Source organism: Heterodontus francisci, chromosome 1 (assembly GCF_036365525.1).
Source record: "Heterodontus francisci isolate sHetFra1 chromosome 1, sHetFra1.hap1, whole genome shotgun sequence".
Lineage (NCBI taxonomy): Eukaryota > Metazoa > Chordata > Chondrichthyes > Heterodontiformes > Heterodontidae > Heterodontus > Heterodontus francisci.
Window position 1 is genome coordinate 160,632,775 of NC_090371.1, and position 22,843 is coordinate 160,655,617.

Sequence of the window (22,843 nt, forward strand, 5' to 3'; positions counted from 1 at the left end):
GCATACAAGGCCAAATGCTGGAAAATGGGATTAGAATAGATAGGTACTTGATGGCCTGCATGGACACGTTGGGCTGAAGGGCCTGTTTCTGTGCTGTATAACTCTGGCTATGACTACTCCAGTTGTTTGGCAAAGAAATCAAACAGGTTTCCTTAGATTTAAACAAGAAAGGGCGAAGTTTATTAATCTTAAAGTCTAACCCGGTTAACGACTACGAATATGTGACGCGACCATGCTAGCATGCATACGCGATAAACATACACACACGCAGATAGAGACAGAAGAAGTAGAAAGAATAAAAGGGAAATGTTTGAGGGAATTTCTGGTAGTTACAGTCCTTTAAATTCAATGTGGAGTCTTTGGTTGTCGGTAAGTCTTGCAATTCGTTGGGGCCCAGTTCATGCTTCAACCTGTTCCGATGTAGGCGTCTTTTCTCTCTCTCTCTCAAGGTTTACGTGTCTTCCGTGGGTCTGGTGGCTTGGACAGAAAGCGAAAAAGAGAGACAGCCAGGCGAGAGAGTTTCTTGTTTCAGCTTCAGTTGCACACTGCCTCCTGAATTCAAACTGTCCTGTGGCTAGTTCAAAAAACCTGGACCAGCCAGTTAGTCATGTGACCAGCTGGTTGAACCAGTCCTGGCTCTGTAGATTGTATCATCTTAGCAGGGCCTGGAATGCGCTTCCTTGCACCTTCAATGTCTGGTTATCAAAATCCATTTGGGTTAATTGGAGCAGGGAGTCTTTTGTCTCCATAAGCAGCGTCTCTTAGTATGCAAATGTCCTTCCAGCCCAGTGTCTGGTGATTTTCAAACAAGTCATTTCTTCACTCCAGCAACAGTTTAAAATCAATGTTCATATGACAAAATTAATATGCCTCATTCTTGGCAGGTGGGGGGTCTGCATGACAAAAAAAAGATGTTAACTTTATTGTATCTAAACCGAACTAATGAAAATAATAAACTACATGCCAATTTCACACACACACACACACACACACACACACCACACACACACACACACACACACACATGGGTTAGAGTGGGGAAAGGTAGATTGGATGAGTTAGAGTCCATAGAAAACAAAGGAGGATACAGTCTGTGGGGTTTGGTGTTTCGGCTGAATTCAGTGGTCCTGAGGCTTTTAGATTGAAGAGGTAGATGACTGGTTCAGTGGGTCTCTTGGAGACGGCAGTGCAGATGATTTCCTCCAACGGGGTTTCTGATTGTAGCTGGCTTTTGCAAAGGTGGTCAGTCAACAGGCAGGATTTGAAGCTTTCAAGGTGGAATGGAGGGAGAGAGAAGGACTCCCACTTGGGTCTGCACGTGTCAGAGTTCAGATGTTTCTTGCTGCTGCAGAGAAACACAAATTTAAAACCACAGATGGGGAGGGGTTTGTCACATGACAGTCACTCAGTGATTCAAGCATGGTAGTTAGCAGTATTTCTTCTTGCTGAAAGAAGAACAAGCAGTTCCCTTATGCTTCCTGGCTCTTGGTTCTTGCTGGGATGAGCAGACATTTTGTCTCCCTCCTCACAGGCCTTGCAATTTAGGGTACAGTGTTGCAAATTAGGTGGCCATCTTAAGCTCCTAGCAAAGTCATCTTTTATCTGTTTTCTTTGAAATGTCTTCGAAAAATATAAATTCAGATCTCCAGTCAGCGGATTAATAAAAATTATCATTCAACAAAGCAAGTTGGCGTGATACCCTCCTTAAATAAGGAGACCAAAACTGTATGTAGTACTCTTGATGTGGTCTCACCAACGCCCTCTACAGTTGTAACAGGACTTCCCTACTTTGCAATAAAAGCCAACATTCCATTTGCGTTCCTAATTATTTGCTGTACCTGCATGCTAAACTTATTGTAATTTGTATGCAGTGACACCCAGATCTCTCTCTACCATGACATTCTGCAGTGTCTCTCCATTTAAATAAAAGAAGACAGAGTTGGCTAAAGTGGACTGGCAAAATAGTTTTAAAGGTGTGATGGTAGGTAACCAGCAGAAGACATTAAAGGCGATATTTCATAACTCTCAACAAAGATATATTCCATTGAGAAAGAAAGACTCCATAAGAAGGATGAACCATCCGTGGCTAAGGAAGTTAAGGATAGTCTCAAATTGAAAGAAAAGGTGTACAATTCTGCCACATAAAAGATTACTGCATAAGCTAAGAGCTCATGGTGTTGTGAGTAATATATTAGCTTGGATAAAGGATTGACTAGCTAACAGGAAGGAAGAGTCAGGATAAATGGGGCATTTTCAGGTTGGCAAACTGTAACTAGTGGAGTGCCACAAGGATCAGTGCTGGGGTTGCAACTATTTACAATGTATATTAATGACCTGGATGAAGGGACCGAGTGTATTGTAGCCAAGTTTTCTGACAGTATAAAAATAGGTTGGACAGCAAGTTGTGAGGAGGACACAGAGTCTGCCAAGGGATATGGATAGATTGTGAGTGGGCAAAGATTTGGCAAATGGAGCATAATGTGTGAAAATGTGAAGTTGTCCGCTTTGGCAGGAAGAATAGAAAAGCAGAATATTATTTACATGGAGAGAGACTGCAGAATGCTGTGGTGAAGAGGAATCTGGCTGTCCTTGTGCATGAATCACAAAAAGTTAGCATGCAGTTATAGCAACTATTTAGGAAGGCAAATGAAATGTTGGTATTTATTGCAAGGGGGATGGAATATAAAAGCAGGGAAGTCTTGCTCCAACTGTAGAGGGCATTGGTGAGAATGCATCTAGACTACTGTGTACAGCTTTGGTCTCCTTACTTAAGGAGGGATATACTTGTATTGGAAGCAGTTCAGAGAAAGTTCACTAGGCTGATTCCTGGGATGAAGGGGTTGACTAATGAAGAAAGGTTGAGCATGTTGGACCTGTACTCATTGGATTTCAGAAGAATGAAAGGTGATCTTATTGAAATCTGTAAGATTCTGAGGGGGCTTGACAGGGTAGCTGCTGAGAGGATGTTTACCCTTGGGGCATCTAGAACTAGGGGGCACAGCTTCAAATTAAGGGGTCTCCCATAAGACAGAGATGATGAGGAATTTCTTCTCTGAGGGTCATTAATCCTTGGAATTCTCTACCCCAGACAGCAGTGTATGCTGGGTCATTGAATATATTCAAGGCTGAGTGAGACAGATTTTTGATCTACAAGGGAATCCAGGGTTATGGGGGCAGGCAGGAAAGTGGAGTTAGGGCCACAATCAGATCAGCCAGGATCTTAAATAATGGCGGAGAAAGCTTTTTAGATGAATAATGGCAGAGGAGGCAAGTTCTGAATGAGATGCACAGATTCTAGTTTATATCTATCCCTTAGATGCAGAAGCTCTATGCAAATTAGGAAAGACAGTGGAATAGAAGGCGTTAGCTAAGAATTGCATGGCAAAGAAAATGAATGACAGATGTTCCAAAACAATACAAGTCCAAGAAAATCATGAACAAACTGTACAAGAGCGAGCATGAAAGAATTTGCACGATATAGTGACTTTCACAATGTCAGGACCTTCCAAAGTGCTTTACATCCAACTAAGTACTTTCAATACAGTCACTGTTGTAAAATAGGAAATACAGCAACCGAAATTGCACAAAGCAAGGTCCCACAAACAGTTGTGAAATAAATGATCAGATCATTTGCTTTTTTGTGTTGGTTGAGGATAATGGTTGGCCAGGACAATGAGAGAACTCCTTGTCCCTTCTGTGAATAGTGCCACAGGGTCTTTTACATTCTCCTGAGAGAGGTTTAACATCTCATCCAAAAGATAACACCTCTGACAGTAGAGCACTCCCTCAGAGCTGCAATGGAATTTCAGCCTAGTGTCTGCAAGTCTCTGGAATAGGGTTTGAACCCGTGACTGAGCCGCGAATGTTGCTATTGAGCCAAGTCTAGCACCTAACATTGCTCTGGTTGGACTACATCTGGAGTACTTTCAGTTTCTAGTTGCTGAGAAATGAGGGCTATTTAAGCAATAGAGACAGTACAGAGAAGATGCTTGAGGTTGATCCTTGCCACCTGAGGATTAATGACATGATTGGAAACCTAGGCTTTTTCTGCCTAAAAAGGAGATATTTGAGAGGTGATTATTATACAGGGAATGGAAAGAGTAAATCGAAATATTACATTAAGTTTTGGAAGTAGGCTAAGAGAATGCAAGTTTACACCAGTTTAAAAAAAAAATTTAAGACTGATTATTGTGATATTTTTCTTCACATAAAGTGGAACTGAAAACCTTGGAATCATTTTAGAACCAATTACATATTGAAATTGTGGGGTGTGGTTGGGGGAGGTGAGATTGCGGAATTTTTTTCATAGTACCATAGAAGTTTACGGCACAGAAAGGGTCTTCAATACAGCAAACCAAAACTAATCCCACTATCTTGCTCTCTCCCAATAACTTTGTATCTTCCTCTGCTTCAAATATTTATGACACTTTTCTTTAAAAGATGTAATCAATTCTGTCTCTGTCAAACTTTTGGCAAAGCATCCTATGTTCTGTACAGAAGTTTCTCCTAACTCCTTACTTCTAATAGTGTCAAATTGATGACCCCCTCATCACTGACTCCCCAACCAAAAGAAGTTGTCATTCCCTAGTGACCTAAATAAAAGTCTGCATAATTTTAAAAACCACTTACTAAATCATCTTTTAGCAGCCTGTTGTAGTGGAACTAGACCCAGTATCTCAAGTTCTTCCTTTGTAACTATCGTTTTCCATTCTTAGCATCATCATAGCAAATCAACACTGACCACTTTCTATGACTTTAATGCCCTTCAAGGGCATCTAAAAATGCACATAGTACTCTTAACTGTATGGCCTGAATTGATGAATTAAGATGGTCCTTCCTTATCTGTAATTAGCTTATGCTGTGTGGGGGTTTATTTTAGATTATGTTTCTCAAGTGTGTGAATGTAGCAGAAGGATAGGGCTATAGTCTGGGCTATGTTTGTCTTCTGATATTCGGTGTCATTCAATCTCCTGAAAATTATTAATGTTCTAGATTGCCAGGACAGCAGCTCTGCCTTCCATTTCCCCACATTCCCCGCCCTCCATTTCCCCTTATTTCTGAATAACCTCAGACAGGGAACTGAAAGAATATGCATTTTGGCCTTTCGATTTTGAGTCCAGCATTAAATCCAGCTCAGACTGATCATTGGTATGTATCCTTGGCCTAGGGGCTGAAATTAATTTGTGCAATCTCAATCCAGTTTCTGGTGGGCACAGGGTACAGTGCTAAAATTTAATTTGGCACCAATTAGCAATTTCACTTGGATGCTACAGGTAGGGTTGCCATCACTCCTGGAATGATCAAGAGCTTCCTGGAATTGGTGCATTGCCCCCATTTCAGCAATTTAAATTTTCTGCCACAGTAGCTCCTCATCCCATGCTTATTGACATCACCGGCTGCTATGAGAAGCTTCTAGCTTAGAGACATCACACCTAGAGAGCCCCGACTACGTGAGGAAGTTGGAGAGTCAGGAATTGCAGGTTTCAATATGCATGGGGAGTTTCATCAATTGGAGATTCTCAACATTTGTATGGGCTCAGAAGTTGGAGGATGCTGTCTCTGAAATAGGTGGGGTTCCTTAGTTCCCCCTTGTTCCCGTGCTCACTTGTCACCCTGCTCACTTGTCATACAAAACCACAAAAATAGTCAACTGCAAGGGTCAAATCTTTATAATGTAAAAGAATAACATTTATAGAAGTCATGTGATTCTCTCATCACATGTCACGTGATCTGGTGTCATATGATTGAGTGCTATCTGATCAGAATGTTACGTGATCAACCCTCCAGGAATGCCTTCAACCAGAGTTTGCAATCCTAGCTACAGGATAGCTTGAGAGAAACGGAAAAACGGGCCACTCTGGTGCAGGAGGAGATACTCTTCTGGAGTTGGGGCTTTTGTGGTGTAGAGAGAGTGCTTTATGTAGTATACAGTTCTTTATTTGCCCCTGGGAGTGCTTGATCTTGACACCGGTTGCTTGAAAGGAGAATATTCCATTCTCTAGCACTAAATAGACTTCCAGAGCTACGGGGATTGAGCAGGGGAGTGGGACTGACTGAATAGCTCCGTGGTGAGTCGGCATGGACTCAGTGGGCTGAATGGTCTCCTTCTGTGCCATAAACGACTTTATGACTCTAATTCTTCACTATAAGTACAAAAATAAAATGAAGAAACTAGATACTGTAAACCTGTCTTGTGATAGTCTTCATTCTAAAGGTTTTTTACCCTTTTGCTTAGATGTTTCACACATTGTGATTTATTGAAGCATTTGACTTGTTTGTCTCCATTTACTGATTTGGTTGTAGAATACAGGACTAATACTGGCCATATTGGTTGTTGCTGTGAGGTATAAGAATATAAATTTCACTTTGGCAGGTCCAAGATCAATTAGTCTGTGCCAATGGTTTGGTTTCTGCGAAACAGAGTTTAATATTCTCATAGTGACTGAATTCAGACTGTTAAGTTGTTTTATCTAATAGTATCTTTGAATAATTATGATGCCTGGCAGTTAATACCTTGTCTAGCCATCTGTCAGAATACCTGGCAGTTGTTACCACCGAGGCAAGAGGAGTGCACTGTTTATTCTAGTTCCACTTCTCCACGGGTCACAACATATATTAAAAAATTTTTCCCAGTTACCGATACGGTCAATCATAGACTTTATTTTTATCGCAGAATAAAATACACCAACGAGGTTTCTTTCATAAACAACAAAATTATCAGTTTATTATAAAACAGGTCTTAACCAGTAATGATGCAAAGCATTAACACACAGATTGAAATATAAAAATTCCCTTTTTAGCTTAGCCCCTCACACACAGACACGTGCATATGTACCCCAGTTAACCGAAAAACTAGGCATTTACTCTTTAGAGATCTATTATAAAAAAAACAGACAAAAAGAATACTTTGGCCAAATGCTTGCTAATTTTTGAAGTAAAAAGAGAAAATATGGAAAGATGTCATGTCCATTGTTTTGGTTTGGCATCCCAAATACATGTAGACGGCTGTCACTGGGATCTTCCTAGAACAGTTCTTGTCAGGCGACATTGAAGATCAGTTTGAGCAGGCTTTCCAGGAAGGATGCAGCAACAGGGGTTTCAGGCAGTTTCTTAACACTTGCTTCTTAGCGCTCCTTAAAGAGATGGAAAAGTTGGCAAGCTTTTTTAAAGAGATGGAACAAGCTGAGTTGGAGTTTGCTCCCTTGGCAAGTTTTCTCCAGCAGTCTTATTTTTGACACTGTTAACACCCCCACTCACTGTCCAAACTGAAACCAAAAACAATGTCACAAGAGTCAAGCCTCCTGGCCCCTATAAATCATGATCTGTCACTTCTTTGTAAACATCTTGCCCCAAGTCAAAAAAAAATCCCTGCTGGGTCATTATCTGAAGACAGTTGCCTTCCAATAAGGGCTTGCTTTTAGCAGTCCTTGATTCTTCCAGTAATTGTTTTCAAACCAAGCTCAGTCCAAAAGACCTTCTGATGACCTCTTTTAAAAAAAAACACAAAGTTCCAGCATCTATGAAATCCTTTTCAGTTTTAAAACCCAAGTCCTCAAAACAAAGAACAAAAAAATGGAAGCAATTGTTAGAGTCAATCTATACAATTAAAAGTGCAATAGTTTATTATTATTGTTTGTTCTGGCATGTCCTTAAAGAATATTAAAACAGGGTAGTCAAACCTACTGACACACAGACTCCTGGGGTATTGGATTTGATTGAACATTTTTAAAGTACTGTAGATACATTTTGTCCTGAGTACTGTTCATCTGTTGATTAAATAACCTGGTTTATAGCCTGAATTTCAGTCCGATAGTATATATTTGAGCTGCATGTGAGACTCCAGTAAGCTAGTTCAGGGTAGCAAAAGTTCTTTACTCAATTCCTGGTTCTTGCTATTATTTGTTTTGATATTGTTCAGGTAAAGACACACTCCGATTTGTATGGAATACCGTATCTGCTTACAGGAGTGATTGATAATATTGAATCAGTATAGAATAGCTTGTGTAAAACCCCAAAATTTAACAGAGCAAACAGTTGCTCATTAGCCCCTAAGTCCAACATTTTTAAAGTTTATTCAGTTATTTTTTACTCATTTGTCACTGTTACTTTTTTTTCTTTTACTGCCATATGTTTAAACAAGATATGCTATATCAACACTTTACTCTTGATCCTAGAATTTTCAGTCAGCTTACACAAGAAAATATTCTTTCCACATATAGGCGAGTCATAGTGTCATTTACAACACAGAAGGAGGCCATTCGGCCCGTCAAGTCCATGCTGGCATTCAGTTATTGATTATCTTTTATTGGAACTCTGTTATTTTAAAACTTATAACCGCTTTCCTATAATAAAACAGGCTTAATGGCTGGTTAAGTTCTGACGTACTTGTTAACCGTAGTAATTCACTATTCATTAAACAGGTACATAACTGTGGTCAGTTGTGCAAATTTGAAATTTATTTCCTTTTTTTAAGATTGCTATTGAACTATTGTTTACTACTCTTTTTTTCTTCATGTGTAGCTATCCCGAGTTATTACAAGCTCTACAAAAATTCAGGGAGCATTGGCTATTGTCAGCCTATTGGTGTTTTACTTCGGGTAAGAAATGAAAATATTTACTGTTTTTAGGGGGTTGGAGGAACAGGAGTGATTATGAGCACTAATATGACAATTAGAGAATTGTGATGTGTATTGCTTGAGGGGTCTGAGTAATTTTACATACATGCTCAATGCATTTTATGTAAAGCAGCAGACCTTCTCATTCTAACTGGGTATATACCTATAAAAGCATAATTCTGGGGTGAAGATAACAGTGCATTGTTTTTCACTTATGATGCATAGACTCCCTACCTGAAGTATAGTTTCTTATCAGACTTGTTATGAGCCAGATGGACATAGCCTAGTCGTTATGTTTTGATGCTGCTTTCCTTCCTAGTGTAATTTGAAGTAACGTCTTTTTTGTGTGGTCAGCACATGACTTCTTAATAGCTACTACTAAATTAGTGGTATTCAGTACAAGATGATTATGCCCTGGAATGGCTATGTGATATTTTAGCTACATGCACTAATTTTAATAGAAAACGCCTCCTGTATACTCATATGACAGGTAAATTTACTTCACATGTCTATTTACTCAACAAACATTGCCACCATTCAGTAACCAAAATGTTAAAACACTCACGCACTCTGCTTTTTACCTTACCATTTTACCAGCAGATGGCCAAAAGGGTTAAAGTACTCATGGATGCGCCATGCGAATATGAGTATTGAAGTCACATGCTCAATGGTAGTGTAATTTACTAATTTCTCATTACTTACTTGCTAATCAAAATGCAATTTGCTACATTTGGATTCCCAGTTCACCACATGTGGTTAGTGGCTAATATATTGGACAATACTATCCTAAATGCAAGTCATAGTTCAAAAGTAGCTCATGTCATTATGGCTCAAATTCTACTATAATGTGGAAGCTTTTGACATATTTTTCAGCCATTTATTAAACATACACTCTCTGATATTTGCTAGTTGCTTTGTTGTCAGTATATCAATCTTGATCGTAGTAAACTGGTTCTCTGACTAACCATTTCAAACCGTTTGCACCTTCTGTTACTTTTTCTTTTGTTGGGGAAGGGAATACAAGAGAATCTGCTTGTGTATCCATTTATAGTACTCTGCTTGTTATTCTTGCTACCTCTTGCCCCTAAAAGTAGGGAAGTAAAGTGGCATCCATCCTTCTTGTCATCTTGGTTGTATTAGTGACAAAAATAATTTAACATGAATTGCTGCACCAAGTTTTATGGCTAAGCTCCTTTTCTCTTTGTGGTTCGGTTATTCAATAATAAAAAGAGGCATGAGGGCTATTTGAAGTTCGACAAAATTGGGTCTTGTACCCACCTTATTTAAATTTCAATTTGAAGTTTTAGCTGTCATTGCACTAGCAGTAGCATCAGTGTGAAACTAGGTTGCTTCACATCAATATTGAAGTTGTCGTGTGTGTTCCAAGTTAGTCCTGACCTTGCTTGGCTTCACTACTTCATTCCATTGTATGATTGGACCCTGGCTTGGATTTAGCGTACAATTTCTTTGTGCTTCTGCAAAATGGTCTTGTTTCGCATCAATGCTACAATGATATAAATGCAGCCTGTTATATACTTTGGCAACAATTTACAGCAAATAGGGTTCCCAACCCTCCTGGAATGATCAATAGTCTACCAAAGGCAAAGGTTCCTATCTTCCTATCCCAAGCGCTACCTCCAGAACCCTGGGAGATCATCAGTTTAATTTCCTGTTGAATTGTGTTCTTGTGAATGACAGACACTTATGTGAGGTTCTGGAAGCAATTCTAATTGCTGATTGTTGGCCTTGAGTAGGGAGTCAGAACAAGATCAGACTGCATTCATTTTAAACAGAATCGTTTCCCAACCTTCTCCACTAAGTTCATCACTGGCTGTTTCTCAGTGTCGTCCGCAAAGAGCTGCAACTAGCTGGGTGTGGGGCTGATGGGCGGGGGGAGGAGAGGGAATTGGGGTGGGGAAGTCTATGAAATGGCGATCTTTGAAATCGGTGGCTCGAGAGTAGGGGAGACAAAGACTGGGAAATAGGGCTTGCTGTGGTGAAGCTGGGGAATGGGGGATGATGGAAGTAATGGAGATTGGAGAATAGAGGCTCGGGACTAATGGGTAATGGGAGCTCAGTGGAGTGGGGGTGGGGGGTTGATGGCGACTGGGGGAATGGGATGGGAGCATTACTGAGACGAGGAGGCAGGACAAGGGTGAGTGCTGGTCACCTTGCTGTGGATAAACAGTGGAAGGTTATTTTGAGTGGTAGCTGAATGAGGAGTTTGGGAATGTAAACCAAAGATTCTTACTGGAAGAAATGAAGGGGAAGGGAGGAGGAAGGTTCTTGAACTATTAGGCAGTGAGATTTTTTTTTTTACCACAGGTGACTATTGAGGTAGAGACTAAAACTTCATTTCAAAAGAAATGGGATAGATATTTGAACATGTGATCAGTTCGTCTAAGAGCGAAGACCAAAGTATGGAAAGTCCTCATCAGGGAACTCCTCTTTGCTGACGATGCTGCATTAACATCTCACACTGAAGAGTGTCTGCAGAGTCTCATCGACAGGTTTGCGGCTGCCTGCAACGAATTTGGCCTAACCATCAGCCTCAAGAAAACAAACATCATGGGACAGGACGTCAGAAATGCTCCATCCATCAATATCGGCGACCACGCTTGGAAGTGGTTCAAGAATTCACCTACCTAGGCTCAACTATCACCAGTAACCTGTGTCTCGATGCAGAAATCAACAAGCGCATGGGAAAGGCTTCCACTGCTATGTCCAGACTGGCCAAGAGAGTGTGGGAAAATAGTGCACTGACATGGAACACAAAAGTCCGAGTGTATCAAGCCTGTGTCCTCAGTATCTTGCTCTATGGCAGCGAGGCCTGGACAACGTATGTCAGCCAAGAGCGACGTCTCAATTCATTCCATCTTCGCTGCCTCCGGAGAATGCTTGGCATCAGGTTGCAGGACTGTATCTCCAACACAGAAGTCCTCGAGGCGGCCAACATCCCCAGCATATACACCCTACTGAGCCAGCGGCGCTTGAGATGGCTTGGCCATGTGAGCCGCATGGAAGATGGCAGGATCCCCAAAGACACATTGTACAGCGAGCTCGTCACTGGTATCAGACCCCCACCGGCCATCCATGTCTCCGCTTTAAAGATGTCTGCAAATGCAACATGAAGTCCTGTGACATTGATCACAAGTTGTGGGAGTCAGTTGCCAGTGATCGCCAGAGCTGGCGGGCAGCCGTAAAGGCGGGGCTAAAGTGTGGCGAGTCGAAGAGACTGATCAGTTGGCAGGAAAAAAGACAGAAGCACAAGGGGAGAGCCAACTGTGTAACAGCCCCGGCAACCAATTTTATCTGCAGCACCTGTGGAAGAGTCTGTCACTCTAGAATTGGCCTTTATAGCCACTCCAGGCGCTGCTTCACAAACCACTGACCGCCTCCAGGCGCTTACCCAATGTCTCTCGAGACAAGGAGGCCAAAGGAGAAGAGGATCAGACAATACATGGTATGTATTCAAACCTGCAAGAATGCCTCCAACCAAAGTTGGCAAACCTCGTAGCAAAACATTGTCTAATTTTATCCTGGTCACCGAGTTAGCAAAAGTTATTTAAAACAAATCCTTTCGAATATTTAAATTCAGTGATCAAAATGTGACTCAGAAGTATTAAGCATGGTTTATTTTAAGATCTACTCAATATATATTTAGTTGCACAATGAATGGAATGCTCCAAGGTAAACCAAACTGTTGAGTTTTATCCATCTTATAAGCAAGACAATTGTGTAATTCTGAGAATTATTAAAAATATTTGATATTCAGTATCATTTTTTTGCAGTAAACAGAAGGTATCTGTAGCTGCAATGCAGTTATCAACAACCAGAGCTATAGCTAAGCAATTGTGTATAATACTTCATTAAAGGAGTTACTGTAACAAAATTACTTCCTTACTCTGACATATTGTGAATTACTGTTGAAGGATTATTTTAGTTATCACAGGGGATTTATACAAACTGAAATAATGCTTTTTTTGGTGCATTCAACATACTGTCTAGCGTGTGCAGTCCTGACACTGGGACATTAGTACTTTAAGGATCAACTTGATCCAGCTAAAAGTAACCATGATGAGCGTCTGGTTAGTATAGCTCTTTGTCTTTTGTGTCCTGATGAAACGAAATTCCGTGTTCTCAGACATTGCCAGAGAATGGTACCAGTCTCTTTCTTTCAGGAACATCAACAGTAAAATTGCACTCATAATGTATAAAATATTTGGAGCAAACGTAAACACTAATATATGTCTGCAACTATTAATTCCAGTTGTAAGGGAAATCAGCTGCAACCATTTGAACAAAGGTTCTTTTTTGTTTTTTCTTCTTCCTTACCTTTCACTTGCCCAGATAAAACGCCTTTGGGTATTTTCTAAATTAATGGTTCTATATAAAGGCAAGTTATTGTCAGTATTGTTTTAGCACTATAGGAAACAAAAACTGTATTAGCTTTCTTCGAGAATTAGTCCTGTCTTTGAACACCTTCTGGAGTGCACGAATGCCATTAGGAAAGTGGTAAAAGTTGAGGAGGAAAATGCTAGAATGTATTATTAGGGACATGATAACAGGGCACTTAGAAAATCATATGATTTGTCAGAGTTAACGCAGATTTACGAAAAGGAAATCAATCTCTTCCAAATCAATTAGATTTTTTTGAGGATCCAACTAAGTAGGTTGGATAAAGGGGAACCAGTGGATGTAATGTTTGGATTTTCAAAAGGCATTTGAAAGGTACCACACAAGAGGCTATTACACAAAATTAGGGCTTGTAGGATTGAGTGTAGTGTATTGGCACGGATTGATTAGTAAGAAAACAGAGTAAGAATAGTCGAGTCATTTTGAGATTGGCAGGCTGTAACTAATAGAGTACTGCAAGAATCGGTGCTTGGACCCCAGCTATTTACGATCTATATCAAAGACGTAGATGAAGGAACCAAGTTAACTGTATCCAATACTGCTGACTTTACAAAGTTTGGTGGCAAAGTAAGCTGTGAGGAGGACACAAAGAGGCTACAAAGGGATGTAGAAAGGTTGAGTGAGTTGGCAATAACATGGCAGCTGAAATGTAATGTGGGGAAGTGTGAAGTTATCCACTTTGGCAGGAAAAATAGAAAAGCAGAATGCTTTTTAAATGGTGTGCAACTAGTAAATGTTGGTATTCAGAAGGACCTTGGTCTCCTTGTACACAAATTACAAAGTTGACATGCAGTTTAGGAAAATAAATGGTATGTTAGCCTTTATTAGAAAGGAATTGGAGTATACGGGTAGAGAAGTCTTAGTACAATTATATAGGATCTTGGTGAGACCACACCTAAAGTACTATGTACTGTTTTGGTCTGCTTACCTGCGGAAGGAAATACGTTCCTTAGAGGGAGTGCAATGAAGGTGCACTAGACTGATTCCTGGGATGAGGATTGTCCTATGAGGAGTGATTGAGTGGGCTAGGCTTATATTCCCCAGAATTTAGAAGAATGAGAGGTGATCTCACTGAAACATATGAAACTTTTAAGGGGCTTCACAGAATAAATGCCAGGTGGATGTTTCCCCTGGCTGGGGAGTCTAGAATGAGGGGTCACAATCTCATAATAAGGGGTTGGTCATTTAGGACGATGATGAGCGGAAATATCCTCACTCAAAGAGTTGTGAATCTTTGGAATTTTCTACCCCAGAGAGCTGTAGATGCTCAGTTATTAAGTATATTCAAGATGGAGATCGATAGATTTTTGGGTACTAAAAGAATCAAGGGATATAGGGATAGTGTGTTAAGGTGGAGTTGAGATAGAAGATCAACCATGATATTGAATGGAGGAGCAGGTTCAATCAGCCAAATGGCCTATTCCAGCTCCTATTTCTTATATTCGTATTACCTGATTTAGATGGAATGGTATTCTAGTCTGGGATAGGAATTACAGATTGGCCTGAAGGATCTCTCAATTCTGATCCCAGACAAAGTAGGATTGGTTTGTTACCCAAGCCTGAATCTCACTTGCCCTTCTAGTCAAAATTGGAACTATTAGGAGAGAAGTTTTCTGAAAAAAAAGTATTAAAAGGTTCAAAAAGTGGGGGACATCAGACTAGTTGAAATAAAATTTAGGTTCCAAGTAACGATTGAGGTTTTTCAGACTTAATTGCTCTCTGCCGAACACAAAACAAGAAATTTGTGTGCCACAGAAAATTGTTGCTGCCACATATACCTGTAGCAACTTCAGTTTTAGTTTAAACCAACAAATGGTTTCAAGCATTCTGCAGGCGTGCACCATTTTATGAAATTAAGCCAATTTAGGTTGCAGGCTCTTTGGGGCTAATTATATGAAAATACATTCACCACCACTTTCTTAAGTGCAATTAGGGATGGGCAATAAGTGCTGGCCTTTCCAGGGACGCTTGTATTCCATGAACAAATAAAAAAAGGGTAGCCCCCTCGAAGTATCTACTGAGAATTTGGGTGCATGCTTCCGATGATGATGAGTGGAGCATCCTAGGAGAATGCAACTGATTTCCCAATGTGCCCTGCTAGCAGCTAAGATTCCACCCCAATGGTAGGATTTAGTAAAATTTACCCAATGGTTTGTGTGATGCTCCGAATTACATAAACAAGTGGACCATGAAGGCTCTGTTTTAGGAACCGTCTCTTTAAAAAGTCAGGCAGTCAATCAGAAAGCAATGGGCCTGGCTGACCTGATAGTTCAGAGGGCTGTGTTCAATGCCAGCATGTCCAGAACCATAGCTTTGAGGTCAGTAAGGGATTACAAGAATCACTTTCGCCCCTTCTGCCTGGATCTTGGAAACTGAAGGAATTTGGGGATCAGAGAAAACCTGAAGAATTCCAACCAGTTTATGTGCCAATACTGTTTCTGTGGAGTCCACTTGTCCTGTGTTTACTGATGATGAGGTTCTGAAAGGAATATATCTTCTTTAAAGGTCAGCTTAAGTAGAAAAGGTGTCAGAGAAGCATCTTGAAAGACATAGCAATCCCGTTCAGTGCAATGGTTGGTGAAAATTCGAGAGTAATCTGTGTTTCTATGCCAAAGACAATTGCTGCCATTCCACATTCTGGGCCAAGTGCTGTGGATCGTGACAAATTGCAACAGAAAGCATTTTCTCTGAGTAGTTGCAAAATGACACTGGTCAGCATGTTTCCTGCAGAAATTTCAAATGAGATTTCTCATAGTTGAATAATAGGTGTTCCTGAAATGTTCTAAGGCCCTGTTGTGTTGCTGTCTGACTGGACACTTGTAATAATAAGTACATGCCTGAAAATGGAATGGGCAATGTCTAAAATGATCTGGCCAAATGATGATTGAAGATTCAAGACCTATAGCTGTTGGCCAGTTCCCAAGTACAATGCCTGAATTATTTGGGGTAGTGTTATCCTTTAAGGAGAAATCTGTTGAATTCTCTGAGGTTGAAAATAAATTGGGTGAAGGGGAGGACGTCAAGGATAGACCCTTGGGATACAGCACTGGTGACCAAGGGGCCAAAAGAGAAAGTGTTGAAGAAGATATGGTGCCAAATTGTATCAGATAGGATGACAGCAGTGCCACAGAGGTGGGCCGTTGGAGGAGAAATGTTTGAGGAGGTTGGTACGATTGTTGCCAAAGTCAGCAGAGGTCAAAGGGAATGAGAAAGGAAAGCAAGCTATAGTTACTGTCATGCCACATGTTGTATTGACAAGTATGTTCTTTGTGTTGTGAAAGGCAGATGGTTTTGAATAGGGAGTAGAAATGGGAGAAAGGGGAGGTTAGAGTTTGGGCAGCAGTTAGGGTGGAGGGGTTGAGTGGGGGGTTTTATTGGGAGGGTGACAGGGTTGATGACTGCAGTTTTGTAGGCTATATTTTCCTGCCACTCTGAAATTGCGACACTGTTGTATGCTTCTGAGAGTTGTCTCTGAGAAGGTGGATGGTATTGCTAGCTTTGTCATCTGTAAAACTATGTAATTGTGACTTACTTTATGCATTTGTGCACAGTTGATTGGCTAATGTTAAGAATGTTTTTAATGACAGTCTGAAATGACCACAACATAAAAATTCTGCAATCTGCCAGGTGCAGTCCCTGTGATAGGGAAGGACTATAGATCTGGTAGAAACATGTTACATAACTCTTTGACCTCCTTGTTAAAGCGCAGCCTCTGCAAATACTACTCTTGGGATCACTGAAGTTGGAGGGACATTTGGGGGTACCTGTGGATGAGTGTTGCCTGACAAGTTTGACATCTGTATTGCTCCTCCGCCAAAAAGCAAAGATAGAGGAAAGGTCCCATCAGGAAACTTTTTTGCATTCATTTATGGGATGTGGGTGTCATTGGCTAGGTCAGCATTTATTGCCCATCACTAATTGCCCTTGAGAAGGTGGTGGTGAGCTGCCTTCTTGAACTGCTACAGTCCTTGGGGTGTAGGTATACCCGCAGAGCTGTTAGGAAGGGAGTTCAAAGATTTTGACCCGGTGACAGTGAAGCAACGGCAATATAGTTCCAAGTCAGGTTGATGTGTGGCTTGGAGGGAAACTTGCAGGTGGTGGTGTTCCCATGCATCTGTTGCCCTTGTCCTTTGAGGTGGTAGAGGTCACGGGTTTGGAAGGAGTCTTGGTGAGTTGCTGCAGTGCATCTTGCCGATGGTACACACTGCTGCCACTATGCGTTGGTGGTGGAGGGAGTGAATGTTGAAGGTTGTGGATGGGGTGCCAGTCAAGTGGGCTGTTTAGTCCTGGATGATGTCGGCTTCTTGACTGTTCTTGGAGCTGCACTTGTCCAGGCAAGTGGAGGGTGTTCCATCACACTCCTGACTTGTGCCTTGTGGACATGCTTTGAGGAGTCAGGAGGTGAGTTACTCGCCGCAGAATTCCCTGCCTCTGCCCTGCTCATGTAGACACAGTATTTATATGGCTGGTTCAGTTCAGTTTCTGGTCAATGGTAACCCCCAGGATGTTGTTTGTGCGGGATTTAGTGATGGTAATGCTATTGAACATCAAGGGACGATGGTTAGATTCTCTGTTGTTTGAGATTGTCATTGCCTGGCACTTGTGTGGTGCGAATGTTACTTGCCACTTATCAGCCCAAGCTTGGAAGTTGTCCAGGTCTTGCTTCAGCTGGAAATGGGATGCTTCTGTATCTGAGTCATCACAAATGGTGCTGAAGATTGTGCACTCATCAGAGAACATCCCCACTTCTGACCTCATGTTGGAGGAGAGGTCATTGATGAAGAGGCTGAAGATGGTTGGGCCTAGGACACTACCCTGAGGAACTCTTGCAGTGATGTCCTGGGATTGAGATGATTGTCCTCCAACAACCACAACCATCTTCCTTTGTACAAGATATGACTCCAACCAATGGAGAGTATTCCCACGGATTCCCATTGACTCCAGTTTTGCTGGGGCTCCTTGATGCCATACTCGGTCAAATGCTGCCTTGTTGTCAACGGCACTCACTCTGCTAGGAACAGGAGTAGGCCATTCAACCCATCGAGCCTGCCCAGCCATTCAGTGCGATCATGGCAGATCATCCACTTCAATGCCTTTTTCCCACACTCTCCACATATCCCCTTGTGTCATTGGTATTTAGAAATCTGTCAATCTCTGCTTTAAACATATTCAATGACTGAGCTTTCACAGCCTTCTGGGGTAGAGAATTCCAAAGACACTCAACCATCTGAGTAAAGAAATTTCTCCTCTTCTCTGTCCTATGTAGCTTTCCCCTGGTTCTAGACTCCCCAACCAGGGGAGACACCTTAGCTGCATCTACCCTTTAAGTATTTTGTACATTTCAATGAGATCACTTCTCATTCCTCAAAACTCTGAAGAGTACAGGCCCAATTTCCCCAATCTCTCTTCATAGGATAGTCCTGCCATCCTGGGAACAAGTCTGGTGAACCTTTGTCGCATTCCCTCTATGGCAATAATATCCTTCCTAAGGTAAGGAGACCAAAACTGCACACAGTACTCCAGGTGCAGTCTAACCAAGGTTCTATACAATTGAAGCAAGAGTTCACTACTCCTGTACTCAAATCCTTTTGCGATAAAGGCTAACATACAATTTGCCATCTTAATTGCTTGCTGCACCTGCCTGTTAGCTTTCAGTGACTTGTTGTCGAGGACATCAGGTCCCTTTGTACCTCTACACTTTCTAATATCTTACCATTTAAGAAATACTTTGCACATCTATTCCTCCTACCAAAGTGGATAACCTCACATTTTTCCACAATATATTCCATCTGCCACATTCTTGCCCACTCACTAAGTCTGTCCAAATCCCCTTGAAGCTGCTTTGCATCTTCCTCACAACACACATTCCCACCTAGTTTTGTGCCATTTGTGAACTTGGAAATATTACATTTGGTCCCCACATCCAAATCATTGCTATATATTGTGAACAGCTGGGGCCCAAGCACTCATCTCACCTCAGGAGTTCAGCTCTTTTGTCCATGTTTGGACAAAGGCTGTAATGAAGTCAGGAGCTGAGTGGCCCTGGCGGAACCCAAACTGAGGGTCAGTGAGCAGGTTATTGCTGCGCAAGTGTTGCTCGATAGCACTGTCGACGACCCCTTCCATCACTTTGCTTAAGATCGAAAGTAGACTGATGTGGTAATTGGCTGGGTTGGATTTGTCCTGCTTTTTGTGTACAGGACATATTTGGGCAACTTTCCACATTGCTGGCTAGATGTATCTGTACAGGAACAGCTTGGCGAGGGATCTGGCTAGTTCTGGAGCACAAGTCTGCAGTACTATTGCCGGAATGTTGTCAGGGCCCATAGCGTTTGCAGTCTCCAGTGTCTTCAGCTGTTTCTTGATATCACGTGGAGTGAATTGGATTGGCTGAGAACTGAGATCTGTGATGCTGGGGACCTCAGGAGGAGGCCGCGATGGTTCATCCACTTGGCACTTCTGGCTGAAGGTAGATGTGTTCTCTATAGTATTTTTGGGAGGAGGATGGCAGCCCTGAAACTTAAGGTACAGAGGTGCATGGTAAAGCAATTGTCAACAACAAAAAGGGGGAAAATTCAACAAAATCAACTGAGGAACAAGCTCTCTTGAACTCTTTACAATTTTCCTCCTGAACTCTTAAAATAAATTTTTATCTTTCCTCTTGTGTCATGCAGCTCTGAATATCTGTTTTATGCAGGAGAGGCTGTAATGACAAAATGGGCCAAATGATGTCACAATATTGGTAAGACCAGGTGAAGGCTGAGAGGGACCCCTAGACACCTTTCTCACCTGGTGGTAACAAGCACAAAAATTGGGTAACCGTGAACTGGGTCTGGAGGTGTTCAGGCAGATGAAGAAAGATTTAGGAGCATTACTGGAAAAAGGAAGACGAAAAAATATGGAGTCGCATGATGAGCAAGTGGGGGTTTCAAAGGACAGAATGGAGGACCATGATTTTGGCAACCAAATAATCAATGAGAATATTGTTGTGAAGATGAGCAGTTTATATGACTCAGAGAATCGTGGAGAGCTGGTGTAAGCCAGCTACTAGCCAAGTATGCTCAAATTTGATCGATGGATTTGACGCTATGGAGAAGCAAAGTAGTTGGGAGATCAGTTGGGATTGTGTTGGAATGAATGCATTGAAGGTGGAGCCAATCATTGAGAACATTGTTAGTTATCAGTCATAATGGGTAAAAGGCTGGGGAAGATTGAGTGAAGGAGCATATGTGTGGAAGGTGCTAGTAGAGGAGATTGGAGAAGATGGTGGATACATATAAGAAATAAGAAAAGGATGTGATCCGAGCAAGCTCAGTTGGTGTTGAAGATCTCAATTTGTTACTAAATTCCCAATTTTTTTTCTGTTTACTTGCATTCTGCATCTAAATCAGTTAGCAATAGGAATTACATTATTAGAATTGTGATATAAATTTAAATAGACTTCTGCAATAATGTTCAAAAAATAGAAACATAAAAAGTTTACGGCACAGAAAGAGGCCACTTGGCCCATCATATCTGTGCTGGCCAAAAAAATGATCCACCCATTCTAATCCGACCTTCCAGCATTTAGTCCATAGCCCTGTAGATTACGGCACTTGAGGTGCATATCCAGACTCCTTTTGAATGAGTTGAAGGTTTCTGCCTCAACTAGCCTTTCAGGCAGTGAGTTCCAGACCTCCACCACCCACTGGGTGAAAAAAGTTTTCCTCATCTCCCCTCTAATCTTTCTACCAATCACTTTAAATCTATGCCTCTTAGTCACTGACTGCTCTGCTAAGGTAAATAGGCCCTTCTCCTCCATTCTATCCAGGCCCCTCAAAATTTCGTACAATTCAATCAGATCTCCCCTCAGCCTTCTCTGCTCCAAGGAGAGCAACCCCAGCCTATCCACTCTTTCCTCATAGCTGCATTTTTCCAGTCCCGTCAACATCTTCGTAAATCTCCTCAGTATCCTCTCTCGTGCAGTTACATCCTTTCTGTAATGAGGTGACCAGAACTGTACACAACACTCAAGTTGTGGCTAACCAATGATTTATTCAGTTCCAGCATAACCTCCCTGCTCTTATATTCTATATCTCGGTTAATAAAGGAAAGGATTCCATATGCCTTCTTAACCACCTTATCGACCTGTCCTGCTACCTTCAGGGATCCGTGGGCATTCACTCCAAGGCCCGCCACTTCCTCTACGCTTCTCAGTTTTTTCCCATCAATCGTGTATTCCTTTGCCTTGTTTGACCTCCCCAAATGCATCACCTCACACTTCTCTGGGTTGAATTCCATTTGCCACTTTTCTGCCCACCTGACCAGACCATCAATATCTTCCTGCAGCCTACAACTATCCTCCTCATTATCTACCACGTGGCCAATCTTTGTGTTGGCTGCAAACGTCTTGATCATGCCCCCTACATTTATGTCCAATTCGTTGATATATACCACAAAAAGCAGGGGATCTAGTACTGAGCCTTGTGGAAAACCACTGGTAACAGCCCTCCAGTCACAAAAACACATTAAAAAAAAAAGACAAAGTAAACGTAGCCTATTTCCATTTGGATAGAAATCATTAGATTTTAATACAAGCAGTAGACACTTAAAGGAGATTAGAAGAAACTTAAGTTTTTGAAATGTGGATTGTCTTACCACAAATGATCAAAGCATTCAAATAACTACTGAAACTAGAATCTGGGGGGGGAAAAAACAGGAGAGTTACCTGAGTTTGGGGAAATGCATCGAAACAGGAGTATGCAGTATCGGTTCCTGAGAGGAGCCTAAATTAATAACGGTCAAGAAAGTGCAATGGCTGCCTTCTGTGTAAAAGCTTGTGGGCTGAATTTTCAGGGCCCCCCCAAAGTTGGGAACAGAGGTGGTGATTCGGGGGGTGGGCTGCCCTTAAAATACCAGTGCCAGGTGGCATGTCAGTTGCAGGTTCCCAGTGCGGGCAGTAATCGCCAGGGTGGGACAGGAATCCTGCTCTCCTTCCAACTGAGGCCAATTAAAGCCGTTTAAAAGCTTAAGTGCTTGTCAAGATTTGAAGTTTAAATTTTTAAAAGGGTGCACTGATTATCCATGCCTTCAGAAACTCATCAGCTGAAGGGAGGTAGGTACAGAGTGGGGAGTCAGTCATGGTTGCCCCAGGGCATTGCCCTGACCCCATAAGAGGGTTAGCGGGGCAAACAGGGACTCAGAATTTGGTAAGGATGTTCTTTGGTGCTACGCAGTTGGCAGCGAGAATGGGCACTCAGTGCCCAGGCTTTGAACGGGATCGGCACTTCCTGATATCACTGGGACAGAAGAGCAGGGCGCAACGCTGCCGAGGACAATTGGACAGGCACCTGTCCAAAAGAAAGGCTCCAGCTGGCAATGGGGCCACAAGTATCAGATTTTGGGCCCACTGGCATGAGGGACAGGACCCTAGGCATCAGGAGGGCACGGGAGATGAAAGAGGGGCAGGAAGGCAACAGAGGCCAAACCCTCAACACAGCATTCACTGCTGAAGACAGACCTACCTGGAGATGATCGAGAACCAGTGCTTCAGGAGACTGCAACTCTCCAGGCAGATGGTCACAGACAACTGTGCCCTCATCATCGAAAACCTCACAGCACTGGTCACCGTTCCCTGTCAGTGACCGTCAAAGTCACTGTAGCCCTGCACTTTTTCGCTTCTGGCACCTTCCAAGGATCAGCTGCAATCTTAGTGGCATCTCAAAAACGACTGCATCTCACTGGTCATTGATGCCTTCTTTGCCAGAGCTGGACAGCTCACTCATTTAATGACAGACACGGTCTCACAGGGATAGAGGGCATTAGGTTTTGCC

At 42.0% G+C, this 22,843-nt stretch overlaps 1 protein-coding gene across 2 annotated transcripts in view; it reads left to right on the forward strand.

The window, feature by feature from the left end:
• LOC137373080 (transmembrane anterior posterior transformation protein 1-like) overlaps positions 1–22,843 on the forward strand; it is a 189,203-nt gene that overhangs the window by 122,528 nt on the left and 43,832 nt on the right. For both annotated transcript variants that reach the window (XM_068037933.1, XM_068037943.1), the window contains exon 12: positions 8,521–8,597. In XM_068037933.1, coding sequence (XP_067894034.1) covers positions 8,521–8,597 — 77 coding nt within the window. The remainder of the gene's footprint in view (positions 1–8,520; positions 8,598–22,843) is intronic.